The sequence below is a fragment of the Schistocerca gregaria genome, chromosome X, assembly GCF_023897955.1.
Source record: "Schistocerca gregaria isolate iqSchGreg1 chromosome X, iqSchGreg1.2, whole genome shotgun sequence".
NCBI lineage: Eukaryota > Metazoa > Arthropoda > Insecta > Orthoptera > Acrididae > Schistocerca > Schistocerca gregaria.
Genome location: NC_064931.1, coordinates 832490231 through 832509312, shown reverse-complemented (window position 1 = coordinate 832509312; position 19082 = coordinate 832490231). Strand labels below are relative to the sequence as shown.

General features: G+C 37.5%; 1 protein-coding gene across 2 annotated transcripts in view; it reads left to right on the top strand.

Annotated features, from left to right (window-relative positions):
• The window catches only part of LOC126299339 (vinculin), a gene marked incomplete in the record, with an annotated part of 267846 nt that overhangs the window by 163355 nt on the left and 85409 nt on the right, over positions 1-19082 (top strand). For both annotated transcript variants that reach the window (XM_049991172.1, XM_049991173.1), the window contains 2 exon segments: positions 7091-7288; positions 11013-11104. In XM_049991172.1, the coding sequence (XP_049847129.1) occupies positions 7091-7288; positions 11013-11104 (290 nt within the window).

The window sequence follows — 19082 nt, the reverse complement described above, 5'->3', positions numbered from 1 at the left end:
AGAGTTAATTGTGAGGACGTTTTGTGCAAAGTTGGTGCCACATTTCTTAGTTTGCTGATCAAAATCAAATGCAAAACCAAATTACTCTGTAATGTTTGAACTGTTATTCAGCTAATATTGTGTGCTGATTTTGTACTGTGATTCCACATGTCTTAAATTAAACAACATTCAAAAATGATGATGGAAGCAAGTGGCCCCACACCAAAGAAGCAAAAGTTAAATTCATCTGTCAGGGAGTCTACTGCATTTCTGGAAGATCCTCTCTGTCCACTATATTTGATACCTTCTATGTGCCTCATATTTCCACATCTCATGGATTTGTGGTTAAAAATTTCTATGAGTGTCATAAAGAGGTTATGATAAACATAGATTGTATATTTTCCTGATCTTCCAAAATCGCACTTCAGGTAAAGAAGCTACTCATTAGTAGAATGTTTGTCCAAATACAGTGAACTAAATGGGAACTACTTTGAAATTAGGTACTGTATTTACTCGAATCTAAGTCACACTTTTTTTCCGGTTTTTGTAATCCAAAAAACCACCTGCGCCTTAGAAATGAGTGCAAAGCAAGCGGAAGTTCAAAAAAAATGTTAGTAGGTGCCGCCACAATTAAGTTCCGCCGTCAGATATATGTAGCGCTACACAGGCATGCTTTGCAGGCACAAAGATAAATACTGGTGCCAAAACCTGTGCACCAGTAAATAAATTTAAAAAAAAAAGGTGGAAGATGAGCTTTTTTTTCTCCGCCCTGAGTTTCGACCACTGCATTTTCATACATTATCCAACGAAGTAAATACAAATTCCGTATTGTTCATCTTCAAATGTAGCAGAATTTCAATGTAATACAAAAATCCGACTGCAAGACTGTTTGGGATGTTTGTCAATATGGCCAACTCTACGTTCTGAATTTTTTCCTACCTGTGAGAAGAGATGGTTGCTAATCACATGCTGTATTCTCTTCACCGTAAGAATAATACGAATATAAACATTTTGCCATGTATTCTTTCGTGTTTGCTGCTATCTCATTTAAATGCTGTCTGCCTGATAAACTACGAAACTATAGTGAGACAACAGTAAACGCGGAAGAATATACGTATCATGTCATGTTTATATTCATATTATTCTTATGCCTAATAGTGATACAGTCAGAAATGAAGCACGGCAACTGACTAGATTTTTAAATCTAAGATGACCAATTTTTGTGCAGAATTTGATGTGCTAAAGAAGCGGCCGCAAAGATTTTCAAACGTAGAAAAATTTTCGCCTAACTCTCGTTCAGAACATGTTCTATCATACGCAGTCTATTATTTGGTTCTTGTTGATTATTAGCAAAGAAAGCAGCAGTGTAAGTAACAACAAATAGCAGTCTCTTGCCATTGTTTTTTAATTGTAAGCGGCAGTAACGCGCAGCGCACAAAAGCAAGCATGTCGCAAGCGGCGACAGGCCGTAAACACGCACTATCAGAATGCAGCAAACACAGTACAGTAATGCATTTTCAGCTTAGAGTGACGTAAACACCTATAACAAAGAAAACGGCACTTCTCAGATCAAAGCAAAATAAGCAATCAATTCAAACCAGACGAAGCACGTGAAAAAGGAAGGGTACCCGTATTAATATGGATGGAGCGCCTGACGCATAGCAATGGCTACCTGGTAAAGCATAACTGCTAAGCTTACGACTCGAACCAAACTACTGTAGCTGTATCGTCATTCATTCGACCTACATTGTGTCTCATATTACAATGGACCAACTTTGTTTCAATTTGGAGGTGCGGCCTAAAACTTTTTTCTCCCCTTGAATTTAGAGTCTCAAATTTCAGGTGCAGCTTAGATTCGGGAATTTTTTTTTTTTTTTTTTCCCTTTATTTCGAGCCTCATTTTTCAGGTGCGGCTTAGATTTGAGTGCGGCTTAGATTCGAGTAAATACAGTATTTAAATGACACAGTCTTTCACTACTGAGCCAAAAACTTTTCATCTTGCCCTCGTATAAGGTAGGGATTATCTTTACTTGTAACATTCATTAAATTCCATTTCTGTAAACTAGTTATTTCATACTCACATTACATGCAGCTCGTGCTGCACAATACATCACTTCTCAATGTACTTTATTTTGTCAGTCTTCAAAGGCAAGTAGTCAGTAATGCTATCAGCACACCAGAAATATATCATGATTATTATTTTTTGGCCGAAGCAATACTGGAAAGTTGTGGATGGAATCCACACAATGGAATAAGTGAAGATAACCTTTCACCATATAATTGTGGCGTTGAGTGGTAAACAGGCACGTAGAAGGAGATTAAAGTCACAGTTAAGCTTTAGGACACTGTCTTTCCTCACAGCTAACTCCATCCAATGAAGTCTCTGAAGGCTCAGTTGTACCAACCGACTGACTGACTGCTGTTTCATCCTCAGACAATAGGCGTCATTGAATGCGAATTTGGAGGGACACGTGGTCTGCACACTGCTCTGTCAGCTGTTGTCAGCTTTCATTAACGGAGCCACTACTTCCCAGTCAAGTAGCTCCTCAACTGATCACACAAGGGCTGAATGCACCCCATTGGCCAACAGTGCTCATCAGAATTGGATGGTCACTCGTTGATGTGCTAGCCAAGCTCGACAGCAGTTGATATGACATGAACCAGCGTTACCACAATATCAGAGCTAGAAAGTGGTAGTGTGGGAAGATTGAATCGAGGACTGATGAGAGGAAGAAAGAGATGGGGAGGTAAAGGGAGGGAGAAGCAGAAAAGGAATGGAACAAGCTTTCCCTAATGCAGGTAGGTAAAGTTGTGTGAGCTACACATAAAAAGTAAGAGGCATGTGATCAGAGAAGGTGAATAGAATTGACAAAGAGCACAAAGAAAACTGAGTAGGGTTAGATGGATGGCACAAGAGTGAAGTGCTAGAGGAGGAGGTTGCCGAGGCATGTGGACATGGCTGGAGGTGGGTGTGGTATAGAGGCTTGCAAAGGCTGAGACCATTGGGATTGGGATATCGAAGGAGAGTTCCATCTGTGCAATTCAGAGCAGCTGGTGGTGGGAAATTGGTGATATCCAGATAGTACAAGTTGAGAAGCAGCCACTGAAGTTGAGCATGTAGTACTATGGGACACACTTTGGCAGCTGCCATTCGTTCTGGTGGGCAGCTGATCATTGATCATTCCCACGTGCCTGTGCAGAAATTGCAGCAGAGTCAGTAGTCATTATATGATGTGAGTGCTTTCACACTTGGCCCTGCCTCCAATCAGGTAGGAAGGATGTGTTTGTTATAATACTGGAATTGATTTTCTGTATGGTTGTAATGGATGTCTCACATGGCTATGTCTCATACCTAGAGGCCGGAAAAATTCGCATTTTGTGGTAGATGCGAAGTAAGTGTGAACTGTGCCTCAAAATGTGAAAGTGCAAAATAACTTATTAGACACTGTTTCATAGTGAATTGTGTCCAAATCACCTGGTCATCAAAGATAGTTTGAAATAGTTTTATTTTCTGAATACAACATCAAAAATGTAGGCAGTTACTGGCATTGTACACCATCTGGTGAAGCCAAATTTGGAAACCACCTTGCAAAATAAAATGTATGAACACAGTGATGTGTCAGTGCTCTCAGTGATCTGGTGTCATGCCAGTTGTGGACAGTTGAATAGTCTAAGATACACATCGTGCAATGCAATGTAGTACTTAGTCATGGGTCCTAGCATTTTATAAGAAAGATGCACGTATGTTTGTTTTTTAGCTAAAGCTCAAAAGGTAGTATAATGAGGACAATTTAGTAGTACTCTGCTGATTTCAACAAACAATTTCACGGTAGCTGTCCCTGAATACTTTGTGTTGTGCACTGCTCATTTTCTTTTCTTATTTTGAAATAAGTGAAGCGACTAATTGTCGTCTGCCACGGATTTCCATTACAACACCAGAAGCGATCGGCGATCTGTGTGACAATGTGTCAGTTCTACTGTAGGCTGCTGCCCAACAAAAAAGAGGTGGGGTTTGTTTCCCCGCACTGCTCCTTCCCCTGTGGTGGTCAAACTTCTTGTCTGTTTACACTCATGACCGTCTATGACAGTAGCCTACAGCACCTGCCCTCTGCGGTATAGCGATTGGAAAACAAAACGTGTAACATTTTTCGATGGCACTGAAATTCTTCCGCTAACGTTAAATACGAGTTGCTGTATGCTCAGATCTACTACTACTCTAAGTGACTTGTCAGTTCTATCTGTAGTGTTGTGAAGCATGTATCATAGGTCCATGAATGCCCACAAAAGGTCAAAATTAGTGGTCTGCAGATTTTTTTTTATCTCCAAATTGGGTGGGAAAAGACAAATAATGTCCAGAAACACCTTATTTGGAGACAAATTCACTTAACTGGTGTGAAAATGGTGCTTTTCAACAGATCAATCATTTTTGAAAGCTTAAATTCAGCCAAACGAAGAAAATGTAGGACATTATGGAAGAAAAAGGTGTTGAAGTATTTGGGAACGCAAACATTCCAGTTAAAAAGTTCTCAATCAGCCCATTTTTTAACAGGCCATTTCAAAGAACTAATAATCTGTTTGTCTTCACTGTGTAGCATGACAACTGTTGAAATTTGTGCATCTAATCATTTACAAAGAATATAGATGCAAATTTCGACAAAAATAGATGTGAATTCTGTAAAAAAAAAAAATTGATTAAAGTTTTGCCGAACATAGATGCTACTCATATGGTAAGGGCTTCGAAGTAGGTGTAGCATAAGAATAGGCAAGGATATTTCATAGAAATATTTACGGGCAGCAGAATACCATTTCTAAGATGTGGAAAAAATATTGGTAGGGATGCCATGAAGTGAGGAAGGACATTGTTCTAAAAGTTAACTATAAGTTTAGTATTGTTTTATGTGCCTGTCTGCCAGTCAACACCTCAGCTATATTCTAAGTTGCTACTGACACTCCAGGAATTTATTATGAAAGCTGTACTGTTTGAGGAAATGTAATATTTCATTTGCTAAAGAATATAGAGAGACATGACAGACTCTTTGAGCAACACATTGCATTTTGTTCATTTATTTTTGGAGAACCCACTTACTTACATCTCTGCATTTCCCATGGTTTTTTGCATGTATGAGGAAACTTTAGAATAATGAAAGTACAATGCTGTTTTTATTTCTTTTACTGTCTGTTTATACAACAGCTTGCAGTTTGTTATAGTCTGTAGAGTACTTATTTTCTGGCAGACATAAATATGCTATAGTGACATCTAGAGATAACAAACTACTTCTTATTAGAGTCCTATTTCATCCCTTATAGTTTTTCAAAAGGCATTTGTGATAGAATATTGACTCATTTAACTATGCAGCACTTGTTAATTACATCTCAGTTTGACTTTTGTAAGTGGTTCTCTTTGGCAAAAGCAATACAAGACCTCACTAACGAAGTTCTGGCGGAGCTACAACCTTGCGGAAGTGAGTGATTGTATGAATCACAAAATTCTACAGCACCTGGCATTCGATAGTGTTATGGCATTAGTGACATATATTTTGCATGGATGGAGTCTTCCCTTCGTAACAGAAAGCAGAACTTTTGATCATTTCGTGACGACAACAGACGACATGATTGTATTAAAAATTTTAATGTTTGTTTGTAAATTAAGGATGTTGTTATTTATACTATACTTCATATTGTGCTTAAAAACAATATGAAACAAAAATAACAGAAAGCAAAGTGTGTCATTGACAGAATTGTGTCACAGATGTGGAGATAACCTCAGAATAGGAAACACAACATGGGGCGATCCTACAAGAATTGATAATGGCTCCACTTGTGTTCTTAGCCTTCATAAATGATCTTCCAGTGACTTTAAATGACAGCTGAAAAACACAAGCATACTAATCAAAAGTCAAAACTCAACCTTACCAGACAGCTGAGATGGTGGTTGAATAGGCCTACAATTCACAGCTAACGTAGTCCTTGGTATCAGCAGAAGTGATCAGTACAAGTATTGTGTAAAGTAGACAGTCACACATCTTGCAGATGCCTTTTTAAGAATCTTGGAATTCTTACTCTCTCTTCCCAATAATTCACTACTTCATGGTTCTGTTGCTGATGATAAGGATCAGTTCAGCTGTAATGTGAGCTACAGAATTACAACACATGATGTACAAATAGTTTTCACAGAGACTTTGTGTCCTTGTATAGGGATCAGAGTGGAGACTCTGCCCCAATGCAAAGGTATTCAATGAGCTCCCATCTAACATGAAGCAAGATATTCAGAATCCTGGCCACTTCAAAAGAAAATTAAAAGTATCAATAACTGCTCTTCGAAAAAGCATCTGAATATCTAGAGGCAAGGATTGAAAAGTTCTGTTAGCAACATAGCAAGAAGCAGTCTCATTTGTGAAGCTGTGTGCCTAGTAATAATGTGCTGTAAACAGGACTTAGTATTTGATGATGTAGGTAACTATTTTCTTACAAAATACCAATGTAATCAAGAACGTTAATAGAAGATAAACAGAAGCTTTTTTTCCTAATTTGATTAAATTTAGTTTGCATAAGCATGAATAACATTAAGCAGTGTAGTGATAATTTATACAAATGCGTTTCCATTATTTGCTTGTCTTTTGTTGATCTATACTTTAACTTATTCCACATTCCTGAGGGTTCTCCTTCTTGATAAGGGTCCACAGACAGCGATGAATTAATACTATTGCATGTCCATATCAATTACTTCATTGCTCTTGTCAATAGATTATTGTCTGAACCACCAGTGTCTGTTTCTTTCGTGTACTTAGTGAAGCCTAAATACCCTGTTGATGTTTTTGACTGTCATTTGCTGTGATGCTATGAAGCACCCAGTTCGTGTGGTTGTATTTGACTTTTGTCTTAGTTACAACTACTTTTTTAATGTTATCCATTTTATAGACTTTATTGAGGTAAAGATTGTTAAATGAACTGTTATACTTGTTTGGCATGCAACACACCGTAAAAGAATGTGAACTCTCACTAATGTTCATCCGAATCCTCACTAATATGTGATGTACAGATAATACACATCTGTAAAATTGTGAGACAGAGTTGCTTCCCCTTGGTAAAAACTAATCTTACTGTATTGCAGAGGAGCAAATACAGAAACACACAGTTCTTTGTGAGGATGCAATTCACACAAATCAACGCCAGAAGATGGTTGACAACACATCGAGCATCGCACGACTTGCAAACCGTGTACTTATGGTGGCCAAACAGGAGAGTGATAACTCAGAAGACCCCCAGTTTGTGGACCGTGTTAATCGTGCTTCTGTCGCTGTTCAAGGAAGTAAGTATTTTATGCCACATTGGGTCAACTTTGTACATCTTTTCATTTCATTAGTTTATTAAGCTGGGCATCAAGATTTGTGTCTTTTATCTGGCATTTAGGTATCATGCATCTTGCCAATCTGTCTATTGAGTTCATGACAATACAGCCTGTGAGTGTGGCTGCTGTTTTTAAGATCTGATGGTAGCTGTAAAGTTGAAACTTGTAATAACAAATAAAAATATGACCCAGACTATGAGTTCTTTAGTTTATTTAGATATTAAGGTCTCTGGTCCCCTCTGAAGGTTCAAATGACATCATTTCATGCCCTGTGTGTAATATCAGAGGTTTTATTATCGTGATTGATTGATAGCGTGTTTCCTGGTTGGAATTTATGCTGCTAGTGAACATATGGTCACTGCTCAGAACTCATGAAGATGGCGACTAATATTGTACACAAAATGAAAGAAACTCACAACTATGCCATTATTCTTGCAGATTGCATGGCCCATGCAAATAACAATTTTTTTTTGTAAGTTTTAGATAGTATAAGCTCGAACAGAAAAAAATGTTATGGTCCAGAAACGTTTTGCAGTTGAATCAATGAGTAGCAAAAATTGGTCATGTCTGCTTTTTTCCAGTAATGTTTACCAGAGATAACTGATATATAGATCTATACAAATCATATGGTATAACAGGGGTCATGTCCCATCAACAGAAGTGCTTGTTAGAAGATTATTGAGTTAGAGAAGGGCTCCAGTGGACCTGTTCCAATAAAAAAGAACAACCTAGATGATGTAAAGAAAATTCTACAATACATACCTAATGAATAAAAACTGTTTTTCACCAGTAGCTGCCATTGGCCTGCAAATTATGGACAAGATATAGATGAAGCATACCCACCATTGTCTGCTTTGCTGTATTTGTCTTGTGGTCATATTTTGGTTACATTATGAATAAACCTGTATGCTCATAAAACACTCTTTTTATTGCTGGTCATATTTTGATTACATTATGAATAAACCTGTATGCTCATAAAACACTCTATTTATTACTGTAATCAATATGATGATACAAACTTGCATAACACCATCTTTCCTGTGCAAATGGAATGCCAGTTGCCTCATCAACATCATCAGGTTCAAAAATGGCTCATCTTGAGCACATTCAAACTCAATTACTGACCACAGTCAATGGCTAAATTATGTTGTAACAGTATGTATTTTATCACTTTGTGGCAAGTTGCTACATGCCAACTCCACAACACCATGCTTATATGTGTTGTGTAGCAGAACAATTTTTTTGTGTCTACTGAAAAATTAACTTTCTGAGAGGTGACCCCTTTTCCAACTCACCAGTTCAGTTACTTACAAACATGTATAGCCTCTTGATAAACACTCCTACAATTTTCTCCATTGCTAGTATAATACCTAATTGATACTCAATTATTTTGGCAAATGCTTGTAAATAATTCACTGAAGAACACGCACAAAAGATGATAAAGTTCAGTTAGCAGCTATACTTACCTAAAATCATAAATTCATAATTATAAATACCTGCAGGCTAAAGTTCCTGCAGATTAAGCCTGAAGTCTTCCTTCTGACTGCACTGCACATAATCATTGTTGCGGAATTCTTTTCCTACAGTCAATTTTCACATTCAAAGATGACCTTTTGGGTTTTCTTGTCCCCATCTCCAAAAGCACTTATTTATTTACACCTGCTCCCAATGCACTATGTGACAGGAAGTAAGTTGCCTAACAGCACAATATTTCTGCAATATTTTTGTGAGGCAGCTGCTCATCGTCTTCAGATGGAACCGTATCAGTCCGTTGTGGCTCACCAACTTATATACTGTTCCACAAAAAAAACGCAGGCACCAGGAGGCATGGCTGTAACATCATTTCAGGAGACATTGTCCAGGGCACCTTGCTAGAAGAACAAGCCATGGATTCCATACGCTCTGTGCTGGAAAGCCTGACCACAAGCTGCTTACCTCAGCATGTGCGTTGGTGCCCAGCTTAGCTGTCCTGGCTTTGATTCTGTATTGGTGTTATCTTATTGAATTTGTCTGTGGCTGATAATGCCTTAGTACTGTCAATCCAATTCACTAAGCTGAAAGTCTGTCTCTCAATTAATTAAGTTGTACACTATGTGATTGTCATTTGGTTCATTAATGACTGAGTCCCAGGGTGTGGAAGTGGACAAGATCATCTTGGTCTCTTCATAATTGATGTCGTGTCCCATATTAATACAGTTTCAGCAACAACAAATTTAGCTCGCCAACCTAGTCTTATTTAACATCTGTGTTCATTGTTTCTATGTTTAACAGTGTGACATGTCCAACCAATGTAAGATATTGCACACACACACAGAATCATATATATTCCTGGTCTCCTTAGAACTGGGTCATCTTTTTGGAACGCAGTGCCATTTGCACTTGTGCCATAAGACTGAAAACACTTTTTACTTGGTGTTTCCTGAAGAGTATGCCAGTCTTGAAGGACATGCAGTCACTATAAGGGAGGAAAATCATCATAGTGAAGTTTTCCATTTCTTTTGGCTGCTCGTGAGGTTCAGCATCTGCTTGTTGAAAAGTATGATGAATTTGCTTGTTGGTATACCGATTTTGAAGAAACATAGGTTATATATAGCTAAACTCTGCTAAAAGCCTCTTGATCTGAGATATCCTGAGCTCTATGGAAAATGTCCATAATACACAGCTGCATTGGGGTGGGTTATAAGAGGTCATCACTTGCAAATACAGACTGGTGTGTTTTAGTTTTCAAAAAACACTGTGGCCCAAGGAGCCATCTTCTCTTGTACAAACCATGACATCTGGAAGTGAGAGGTCTCCATTCTCATTTCCATGGAGAAATGACTGTTTGGATAGGGTGCATTTAGATATTCTAAAAAGGAAGGAAGCATTGCTGCTTCATGCGGCAATACCATAAAGGTGTTGTCTGTACACCTCCAAAAACACCCACTGAAGTGCTTTGTCCTTGAAGTCTTCCATAAAAAGGTTAGCTTCTAAGGCAAACAGAGGGCTACCCATAGCAACATCATCTGTAGAATTGGTCTATGCAGCTCGCCACCTGGATGCTCAAACTCTTCATGTCATGTAAACCTATTATGAGTTTATATGTTGATGTGCTCATATCACCTAAATTGTAAACTTCCATTAATAGCTAGAAAATGAAGGATTGTTGGACATTTGTTTATATGAACTTTTTTCTTGTTTGGTGTAAGGAACCAGTTCATAAAATTATTTTTGGCACACACTTTCTTATTATGCCGATCCAACAATTTCCAAGGCCACATCAGCTCTGATTTAAGCATTCATGAATTTTGTATATCAAACGTAATTTTAACAGGTGACCTGCAAGAAGCATAAATATTTCCCTTATCTCTGCTTTGCATTGCAAAGGGAGTAAACACTGTGACTCGTGACACTTCTACTGCTGGCAAAGCTTTCACTCTCCTCTCCTTATAATCCCTGTCCAGTTGTTGTTCTCACATGGTTCCTTGCCTTTTGGTATTCTGCTTGAATTTATGGTCTACCATTACTTGATAGGTAAGACCTGTAATTCTGAGAACTCTTATGAGTGTGAACACACATCCCTCCACCCCCACCCATCTCTTCAACTTCATTTGCTTTTGACTGTTCATTAAGTGGAAATCTTGATAGTTTAAAGAAAATATTGAAATATACCAAAATAACTTCAAAGTGTGTTTTTAATCTACAGGTCTGCCACCCATGGTACATGGTGCAAAAGCAGTTGCCATGAATACTCAGGATTCTATTGCTGTTGCAAGGTGGCGAGAATCTAACAGAGCGGTAACTATTGTAACAGTTTCAGATATCAACATTTTTGTAAAAAGCAGATGATCTATTTTTTATGTCAAAATGTGGCTAACACGTAAAAATTGGTAAATCCTAATTTCACTTTTCTGTAGCACTGATACATTTCTTTTGCAAGAGTGTAATTTTGTATAGTTCGCAGATATGAGAACTGACGCACAGTTGATTCAACAATTTGTGAATCTAAATTATTGACTGGAGTAGTAGATAGGAAAGATTTAGAAAAAGTGAAATTTGTTGAAAGACTGCTCCATCATCACATTTTAAGATGGAAGATAGATTTAACAAGAAAAAGTGGAATGTATATATCCATAGAATGTTATTTAAAGAATAATAAGTTTGAAAGTTTCAGGAAAGTGTAGCTAGTTTTAGAACAAGGTTAAACCTATGCCAACAGCAGCGTCGTTGGTATTTGTATTGTTATGAAGAGGAAACAAGCTTTGTTACTGAAAGACCCCAGTAAGAGAAATTCATTATCATGCAGAGAAAGTTTTCTAGCAAGTCGTCTTTTATAGTTCTTCTGTTGAACATGGACATCAGATCATCAAATGGTGCTAACAACCAGTCAGTGGATGGAAGTCAGAAGACAAATGAGAGAGCAGGCAGCCACATGAATCTTCTTGGGGCAATTGGTTGGCCCAGTAAATCTTCAAATTCCCTTCCTTGTCATTGCAAGTCTCATTATTTTATATCCATGACAGGTAGTCTACATTATTGAGCCAAAGTGTTCAAATCCATCTCACTGTATTTGCTATGAGGGGTTAGAAACATCCCATTTATCATGTAAGAAGCAGTCGGGAAAGGTAAGACAAAAAGTTGGAAGGTACTCCCAACTGCCTCTTGGTGGTGGTGGTACATCTCCCTGTACTAGGAGAATCAAAGACATTGTCATTTCCAACTTGATACTGGGCAGTTACCACAAAGACTGCAAGAAATTATCCTTGATAGTAGTAGCACACATGGTCCTAGGATTTTTTTCTGTCACATATCATTTCTTTCACCTTTGCAAAGATGTGTTAATATGAAACATGATGAGTTGCAGTCATATTCAGAATGCCCATAATCTGTAGGTTCCCCTAAAACTGGCTGTATAAGTCAGTTCAAAGGTTGGAGGAAGGCAACAGTCCATCACATCATGGTACCCAATGCAGTCTGGAAATTGTATGTCATTCTTTTTCAGTGAACCTGGCTGGTCAGTTCCCCAATACCAGAGCAGTCACAATTTTAATGCCTAGCTTGTGGTTAAGCAGGGTGTGATGTGCTAGTTACTCCCCTGGGTATTTAGACAATGTTGGCTGTGTGCAGGATTGATGAACCTGAAGTTTCTGATCTGGGAACTGGTGATTGCCATCAGTCCTTTATAACTGTAAGCTCTGGCTATGTTTCAGTTTCCACAATGAGGTGCTGTAGTGTTATTGGAATCCTAACTTAACCACTTGGAGTATGAGGATGGTACAGGTCTCTATAAAGTAAATATTAACAATGAGATGCACTATATGACAATTTATTCATTACCTCAGGCACCTACCCATCAAACAATGTTTTAACAATCTTTTGTTAGAAAAGGAGACTTACAGGATATGAACAAAAATCTGTGTAGTAGAAATTGATGTTGCATTTGTTAATATTAAAACATCATTTAGATTTTTGTGCTCTATACCTTTAATATGTTTTGGGAAAATGACATTGTAATGTCGGGATATTCGTGTGTTATGCTATTATTACAAGACAAAGTTATTTTAGATTTAGTAACTTCAATAAAGAAGGTTCTTCTGCTGTAGTTTTTAAAGTATTCTGTTATAATATTTTAGATAATCACTACAATTTCAGTGCAGTATGTGTCTAAACTTGGTTTAAGAATCATGACAGAAGGCAGTATACATGGAAGAGACCTGGTGACACTGAAAGGTTTAAGATGGATTAAATAATGTTAGAACAGAGATTTGGAAACCAGGTTTTAAACTGCAAAACATTACACAGGTAGATGTGAAATCTGGCCATAATTTATTGGTTATGAATTGCATAACAGAATCGAAGAAATTGCAAAAACATAGGAAAGTATGGGACCTGGCTAAATTGAAAGAACCAGTAGGTGTACAGAATTTCAAAGCAAATGCTGGGCAATGATGAGCTAAAACAAGGAAAGGAATACTACAGAAGATGAATAGGTAGTTTTGAGAGATGAAATGGTGAAGGCAGCGGAGGATCACATAGGCAAAATGACAAGGCTTTGAAGAAATTCTTGGATTATGCGAGATACTGAATTTAAATGATGAAAGCAGAAAATACAAAAACATACCAAATAAACCAAGTGAAAGAAAATACAGACATCTAAGAAATAAGATTGACATAAGGTTCAAAATGGATGTGGAAACATGCATGAGTAGGGGAAAGATTGGTGAATTTGGAGAAAACAATAGTGGCTGTATGAATACCAAGAGCTTATATGACAAAGCAAAGGAGGGAAAGATGGAGGAAAGATGGTCTATATAAGAGAAACAGACTGTAAGAAAATATCATAGAAAGAGAAGAGGGTGTAGATGAAGATGATACAGAGATTTGTGGTGTAAGAAGACTTTCACAGAGTAATGAAAGACTTAGAAAAGGCTTTGGAACAGATACCATTCCCTAGGAATTATTGAGATCCTTTGGAGAGCCAGCCATAACAAAACTGTTAATGTGTTGCTGAATGTCAGGCTAATCCTGTTTCAGTTTAGACATTGCACCTTTAGTTATTCTATTTGGAAATGTCCCAAATTTCTCTCGTTTTACCACCAGACTCATTACATTAAATGTATGTAGGAGGAAGTTATATGTGTCTTGACTTATCTTAAAATTTATTCTCTCAATATTTTCTGAGAAGCATTCAAAAAAACATAATGTTTGGCATTTGATGTCTCGTACTCATGGTGGTTGAACAGTTCCACTGACAACTGTGTGATGAACCACACAGGTCGATTTTGAATTTTCTCCCTTGTGTAAGGCGTAGCATCCAAATAGTCCCACCCTCTCTTTGATTTATCTTACTGCATGCCATACCATACAATGTGCAGTAAATCCAAGTGAGGCTTAAGTTTCATGTTATTTTAGAAGTATTGTAACCATCTGAAAACTAATGTACACCACAACATGAATTTTTTCCAAGACAGAATCGGTTTTCCTGGCATTGAACACCTGAACTTCAACAAGCACTTCATCTGATCCAGTCATTGAATTGTAGTGTGTTGATGTGAAACCGGTGAGCTGATTCAGACAGTGAATTAACTTATGCATTGATTGTAGATTACCACACAATTTTGGTGTATTTGTGGTAGTCCCAAGAGAAACATCACCTATGCCAGAGACTGCAGAGCTTGGTGACACAAATGAGGAATGACTTCACTGCCCAGAGGAATTGCACGCACATTGTCATCACCCAACACTGCTGTGTCTAATAATGATTAAAGTGTACTATAATAAACAATGTACAAATTTCATCAAACTGCAAATATACTGGCTCATACAAAGGTGATTATTGGCAAAGCAATGCTTACCATATTGTTTCTACCCAGGACAAGAAAACAGTATACTAGTCCTCTTCCAGTAAACTCCCTGTACCTGATTCTTTAAGGAATTGAACTCACGTGTGTAAATCAGCTTCAAGTGTCTGATTACTTTGCAAATGAGTTAATGTGTTTAATATTTGACATTGAGTTTTTAAGTGAGAAAAAGTTTAGAAAAGTTATATATTATGTGTAAAGCTTGTTGTAAGTTACTATGTACTCTCATTTTCAAACACTGGACATGTATAGTCCATGTAATTTGCACTCCGTTGTAAGCAAAATCTAGTTTTTCACACATAACAATGTTTGTGACATCATATCTCATGAAATGTGTGCCATGAAATGATATAATTTTGCAGGTACATTCAGTGGTATATGTGGATACTATTTGCAAAATTTATTGTGAATGGATTTGTAGTAAATAGGTAATAAATTAAAATGTTATGCTCCATGCTGAAGTTTTACTGTATGGGCAGCAAAAAGTAGTAAGCGATAATTTTTTTTTCCCTTTTATCATTTTGTGAGGTGTGTCAGTGGGAAAAATTTCATTTGAGTTTGAAATTAGGTCTACAGTTTGTAAGAAGTCGCCAAGTGCTCTCATTCTTGAATACTGGATGAATCGAGTCTGGGTAATTTGCACTTTGTGATTTATGCTGCCTCAAGAAATACACACAGTTTCTAACTTACTTGACTTACTGCCTTAAAACTTTTAATGCTAGGTTGTACCTCTTAATTAGTATATTATGACAACAGTTTCAATTTTTTAAGTTCAGTCAATAATCATGTGAATTATTTAAAATCAAATTTTTCGCCCATGGAAGCCATTAGTTAGGCAACCTACAGGGAGATATTGATATTCATTGTCATGAAAACAGCTGTGTGCTCTGCTCAGTTGGGAATGTGAGAGCACCAGTCTTATTTTGCATCATAGAAGGAAGGCAACAGCCAAGAATGCTGCTGCTCCTGTTGTTGTCGTTGTTGTTGTAATCAGTCAGTAGGCATGCACAACAACAACAGCAGGTGATACAACTACTCCGGTGGCTGCTGGAGTTGTTATTCCTTTTCTTGTAGTTACTGTGGAACCAGCTACTGTAGGAGATAACATTGTCAAATAAAATGTATAAAATTATCACCACACATTCTAAAGTTGTAAGAAAACAGTAGCTGAGCAGAAATTACTTTCACCAAATGAAGTTCATAGTTCAAACAATTAAAGTGGAAATATTAATCTGGGTTTTTGGAATTATATGTTCCCTGATCAAGGAGGGTATTGATTGGAGAATACTGGAAAGGGGGAAGGGGGGTTTTCTGGTCATTCGCACCATAAACTGGTATACGGTTCCCAGTTACTAAGTATGTTCTACAACAAGACAATAAAATTACTCCTGGCATACCACATACATATTATTGAAATAAAAAATTAATAACTAGTAAGTGCATTGAGTGATAATTACAGCCAGTGTGTCAGATGATAGCTGTGGGAGTCAGCTATTGTCATTGATCGTCATAATTGCTAACTAATGCACAGCCTGAATTATAGCACATTTGATCACAGCAAATTATGCAAATTTGTCAGAACAATGATCCCTCCACACATCCACTCATCATGGAGCAGCACATTTATCCATTACCTTGTCCTGTTTCCCAGTATGTGTAAGTCTTAGCTTGATTTCTTTTGTTGGTTAAATAGTCAGTTGGCCATTAATAAAGATGCAAACCAATTAAAATTGGAACAGCTTATACATATTCTGAAACCATCATGAGTAAGGGCATAAAAAAATGCTCCATAAGGAACCATGTTCATCTGTATCCTTACATTTTGACATGTTTTTTTTTTTTTTTTTTTTTTTTTTTGTCATAAACGTTAAGTACATGTGTTTATGAATGAACCATGGGTGGAAAGGACAGATGAAGAAATATGCTTCTGTTAGCATGTATTTATTACATATAAGTTGCTGCAGTTTGGTGGGTGAGCTCATGATGGCGTGTATGGCCACACTTGAGCCATACTGAGAGCATCTGTTGGTAGATGGCGAGAAAGTAACATATGTACATGCCTCTGTTAGTAAACACTGTGATGAGCTTGAAATTAGAGAATCTGGCAGCCAGATGGAACTCTTTACTTCTGGGAGTGTCAGGCAGTGAGCAGTGTGGGACTTAGAATTATTTCCACTGCTGTTCATAATTGTTATTTGTTAGTCTGAAACTTTTTATTAGTTCTTAAAGAAACTTATAGTTTGTTTAATGTATTATTGAGCTTTAACTGTATGGTTTAGCTGTTGGTTTATGAATTGTTAATGTGTTATGGGACTTTGTATTATGAACATATGCAATGAATAGATGACTGAGGGAACCTACCTCTACGTGAACTGCAGATACATAAACTTTACTCTGTGTATACCGTTGTTGTCTGTTGATTTGACACTATACCTGCAAACTTTTTGTAAGGCCACCATTCTACTTATTGTGTTTACCATTCTACTTATTGTGTTTAGTGGATGAATAAATTTCATCAAAACTTAAATCACTGGTGTAGCCTACCGTTAGTGATCCTAAGGGATTTGTCGCAATTATTTATCATTAACCAATTATTTAATTTATAAATCTTCTGCACTTAGTATTTCAACAGGAGCTTCACTTACAAAAGTTATTTCACAATTATTTATCATTAATCAATTACTTTATTGATAAATTTTCTACACTTAGTATTTCATCAGGAGCTTCACTTACAAAAGCTATTTACTTTCAAATAACTTAATTGCAGGGCATAAGTGTGATTTTTTGCTACCCACCTTTAAGACAGCAGTATATAATGATAATGGCGGAGCAACAGTTAGGGTCATGCATTTGCCCAACCTTTGCAAGCAAGTAACCAATCCCTGTGACAGCCAAGGCATTCAGGTGGAATCAACATGTCTGTATGTAGTGTGTCAGAAGAATGAGATGTACACACAGTTACCATGTTAGCAATCCCATTTGGGAGAAATTAATTTTCCAGGGAGCTGTGCAAAGTGTAACATTGTTTTAATTGCTGTCAAGAGCATCTCATCCACAGTTGTAAACCTTGTTGAAAGTCCAATGTTTGTGGGTGCTTTTGCCATTTCTACTCTTCATCCAACTGTACAACCACAAAGGTGCAACTACAGATGACCGTCAGTAAGGGTGGTATAAAATTTCTGAGCCTAATGTTTGACACAATATTAATTTGGCTACCACATCTGAAAGCCTTGAGGGCAAAGAGCATAAAATCGTCTAACATTTTAAATGCCTCAGCATTGAGGCTTGGGACAGTGACTGGCTATGTCTTCTGCAGTTCTGTAGAGCATTTTTAAGATCCCAACTGCATAAAGGCAGCATTGTTTACTGATTTGCAAGAGCCTTCTACTTGAAGATGCTAGATGCTGTCCACCATGATGGTATCAGGCTATCTACAGGGACCTGTTGGAACAGCACTGTTTTGATTCTATGTGCAGAGAGGCTGGCAAACCATTATTCAGAATATTGCAGTGCTGCCTCAGTACATGACAAACCCTGAAAATATTAGTACTGTGTCAGCCATAGAAATTCAGTGTAGTGTGATGAACAGTCGACGTTCGGGAATTGGCAACTTGCAACCCTGCCATTCGGGATCTCTGCTGTAGAATGTCTTGTATTTCTGAAGGTATCAGACCTCATGATAATGAGTCATCAATGAAAAAATCTGCTGCCTGCGTGTACTCAAAGATTCAAAGTGATTTTAACATTGTCAGAGTGTAAGAAATCTTGTACTCCAGGATTCATTTCTTAAAGCTGGTCTTCTTCAGTTTTAAAATTGTGTCAACGTTTTATTGTCATCTGTATGGATGACTCTAAGAAAGGGAATATACTCAGTTGTTCAGCAATTTTCCTTAATGGGGGTCTTCAGAGTATGCACTCCAAGACAACTAACAAGTTATGATGCTGAGGTATATGGAGCCTGAAAGATCTGAAGTAGGTGAGAAGCCATTGTAGTGGAAAGTTTTTCATCTGTTCTGCTTCCCTCAGTTCCTTGCAATCTGTAGAAGAGAGGATTCAGACTATCCAGGATTCCTTACAGTGCAAGCAAATCCAAGGCAAACAGCTGGTATTCTGCTGGGTATTGGGACACACTGGGATACAGGTAATGACAATCTGACAAAAGTAGCCAAGGTGGCATGATTCAGTGTGCCATCTCACAACACATTGTCTGTTTGACAGACAGAAGAATCATATTCAGTGGGAAGATGTGCAGCCAGACGTGGTGAACTACAAACTGCAGACAATCAAGTTGACCACCCAAGCAAGACAAATCTCATGCCAGCCCCACAGGTGGGAGGAAATGGTGTTCACCAAATTATGAGAGGTAACATAACAGTAAAAATGTAAGAGGACATGCTGGATAAAATGTAATGCTT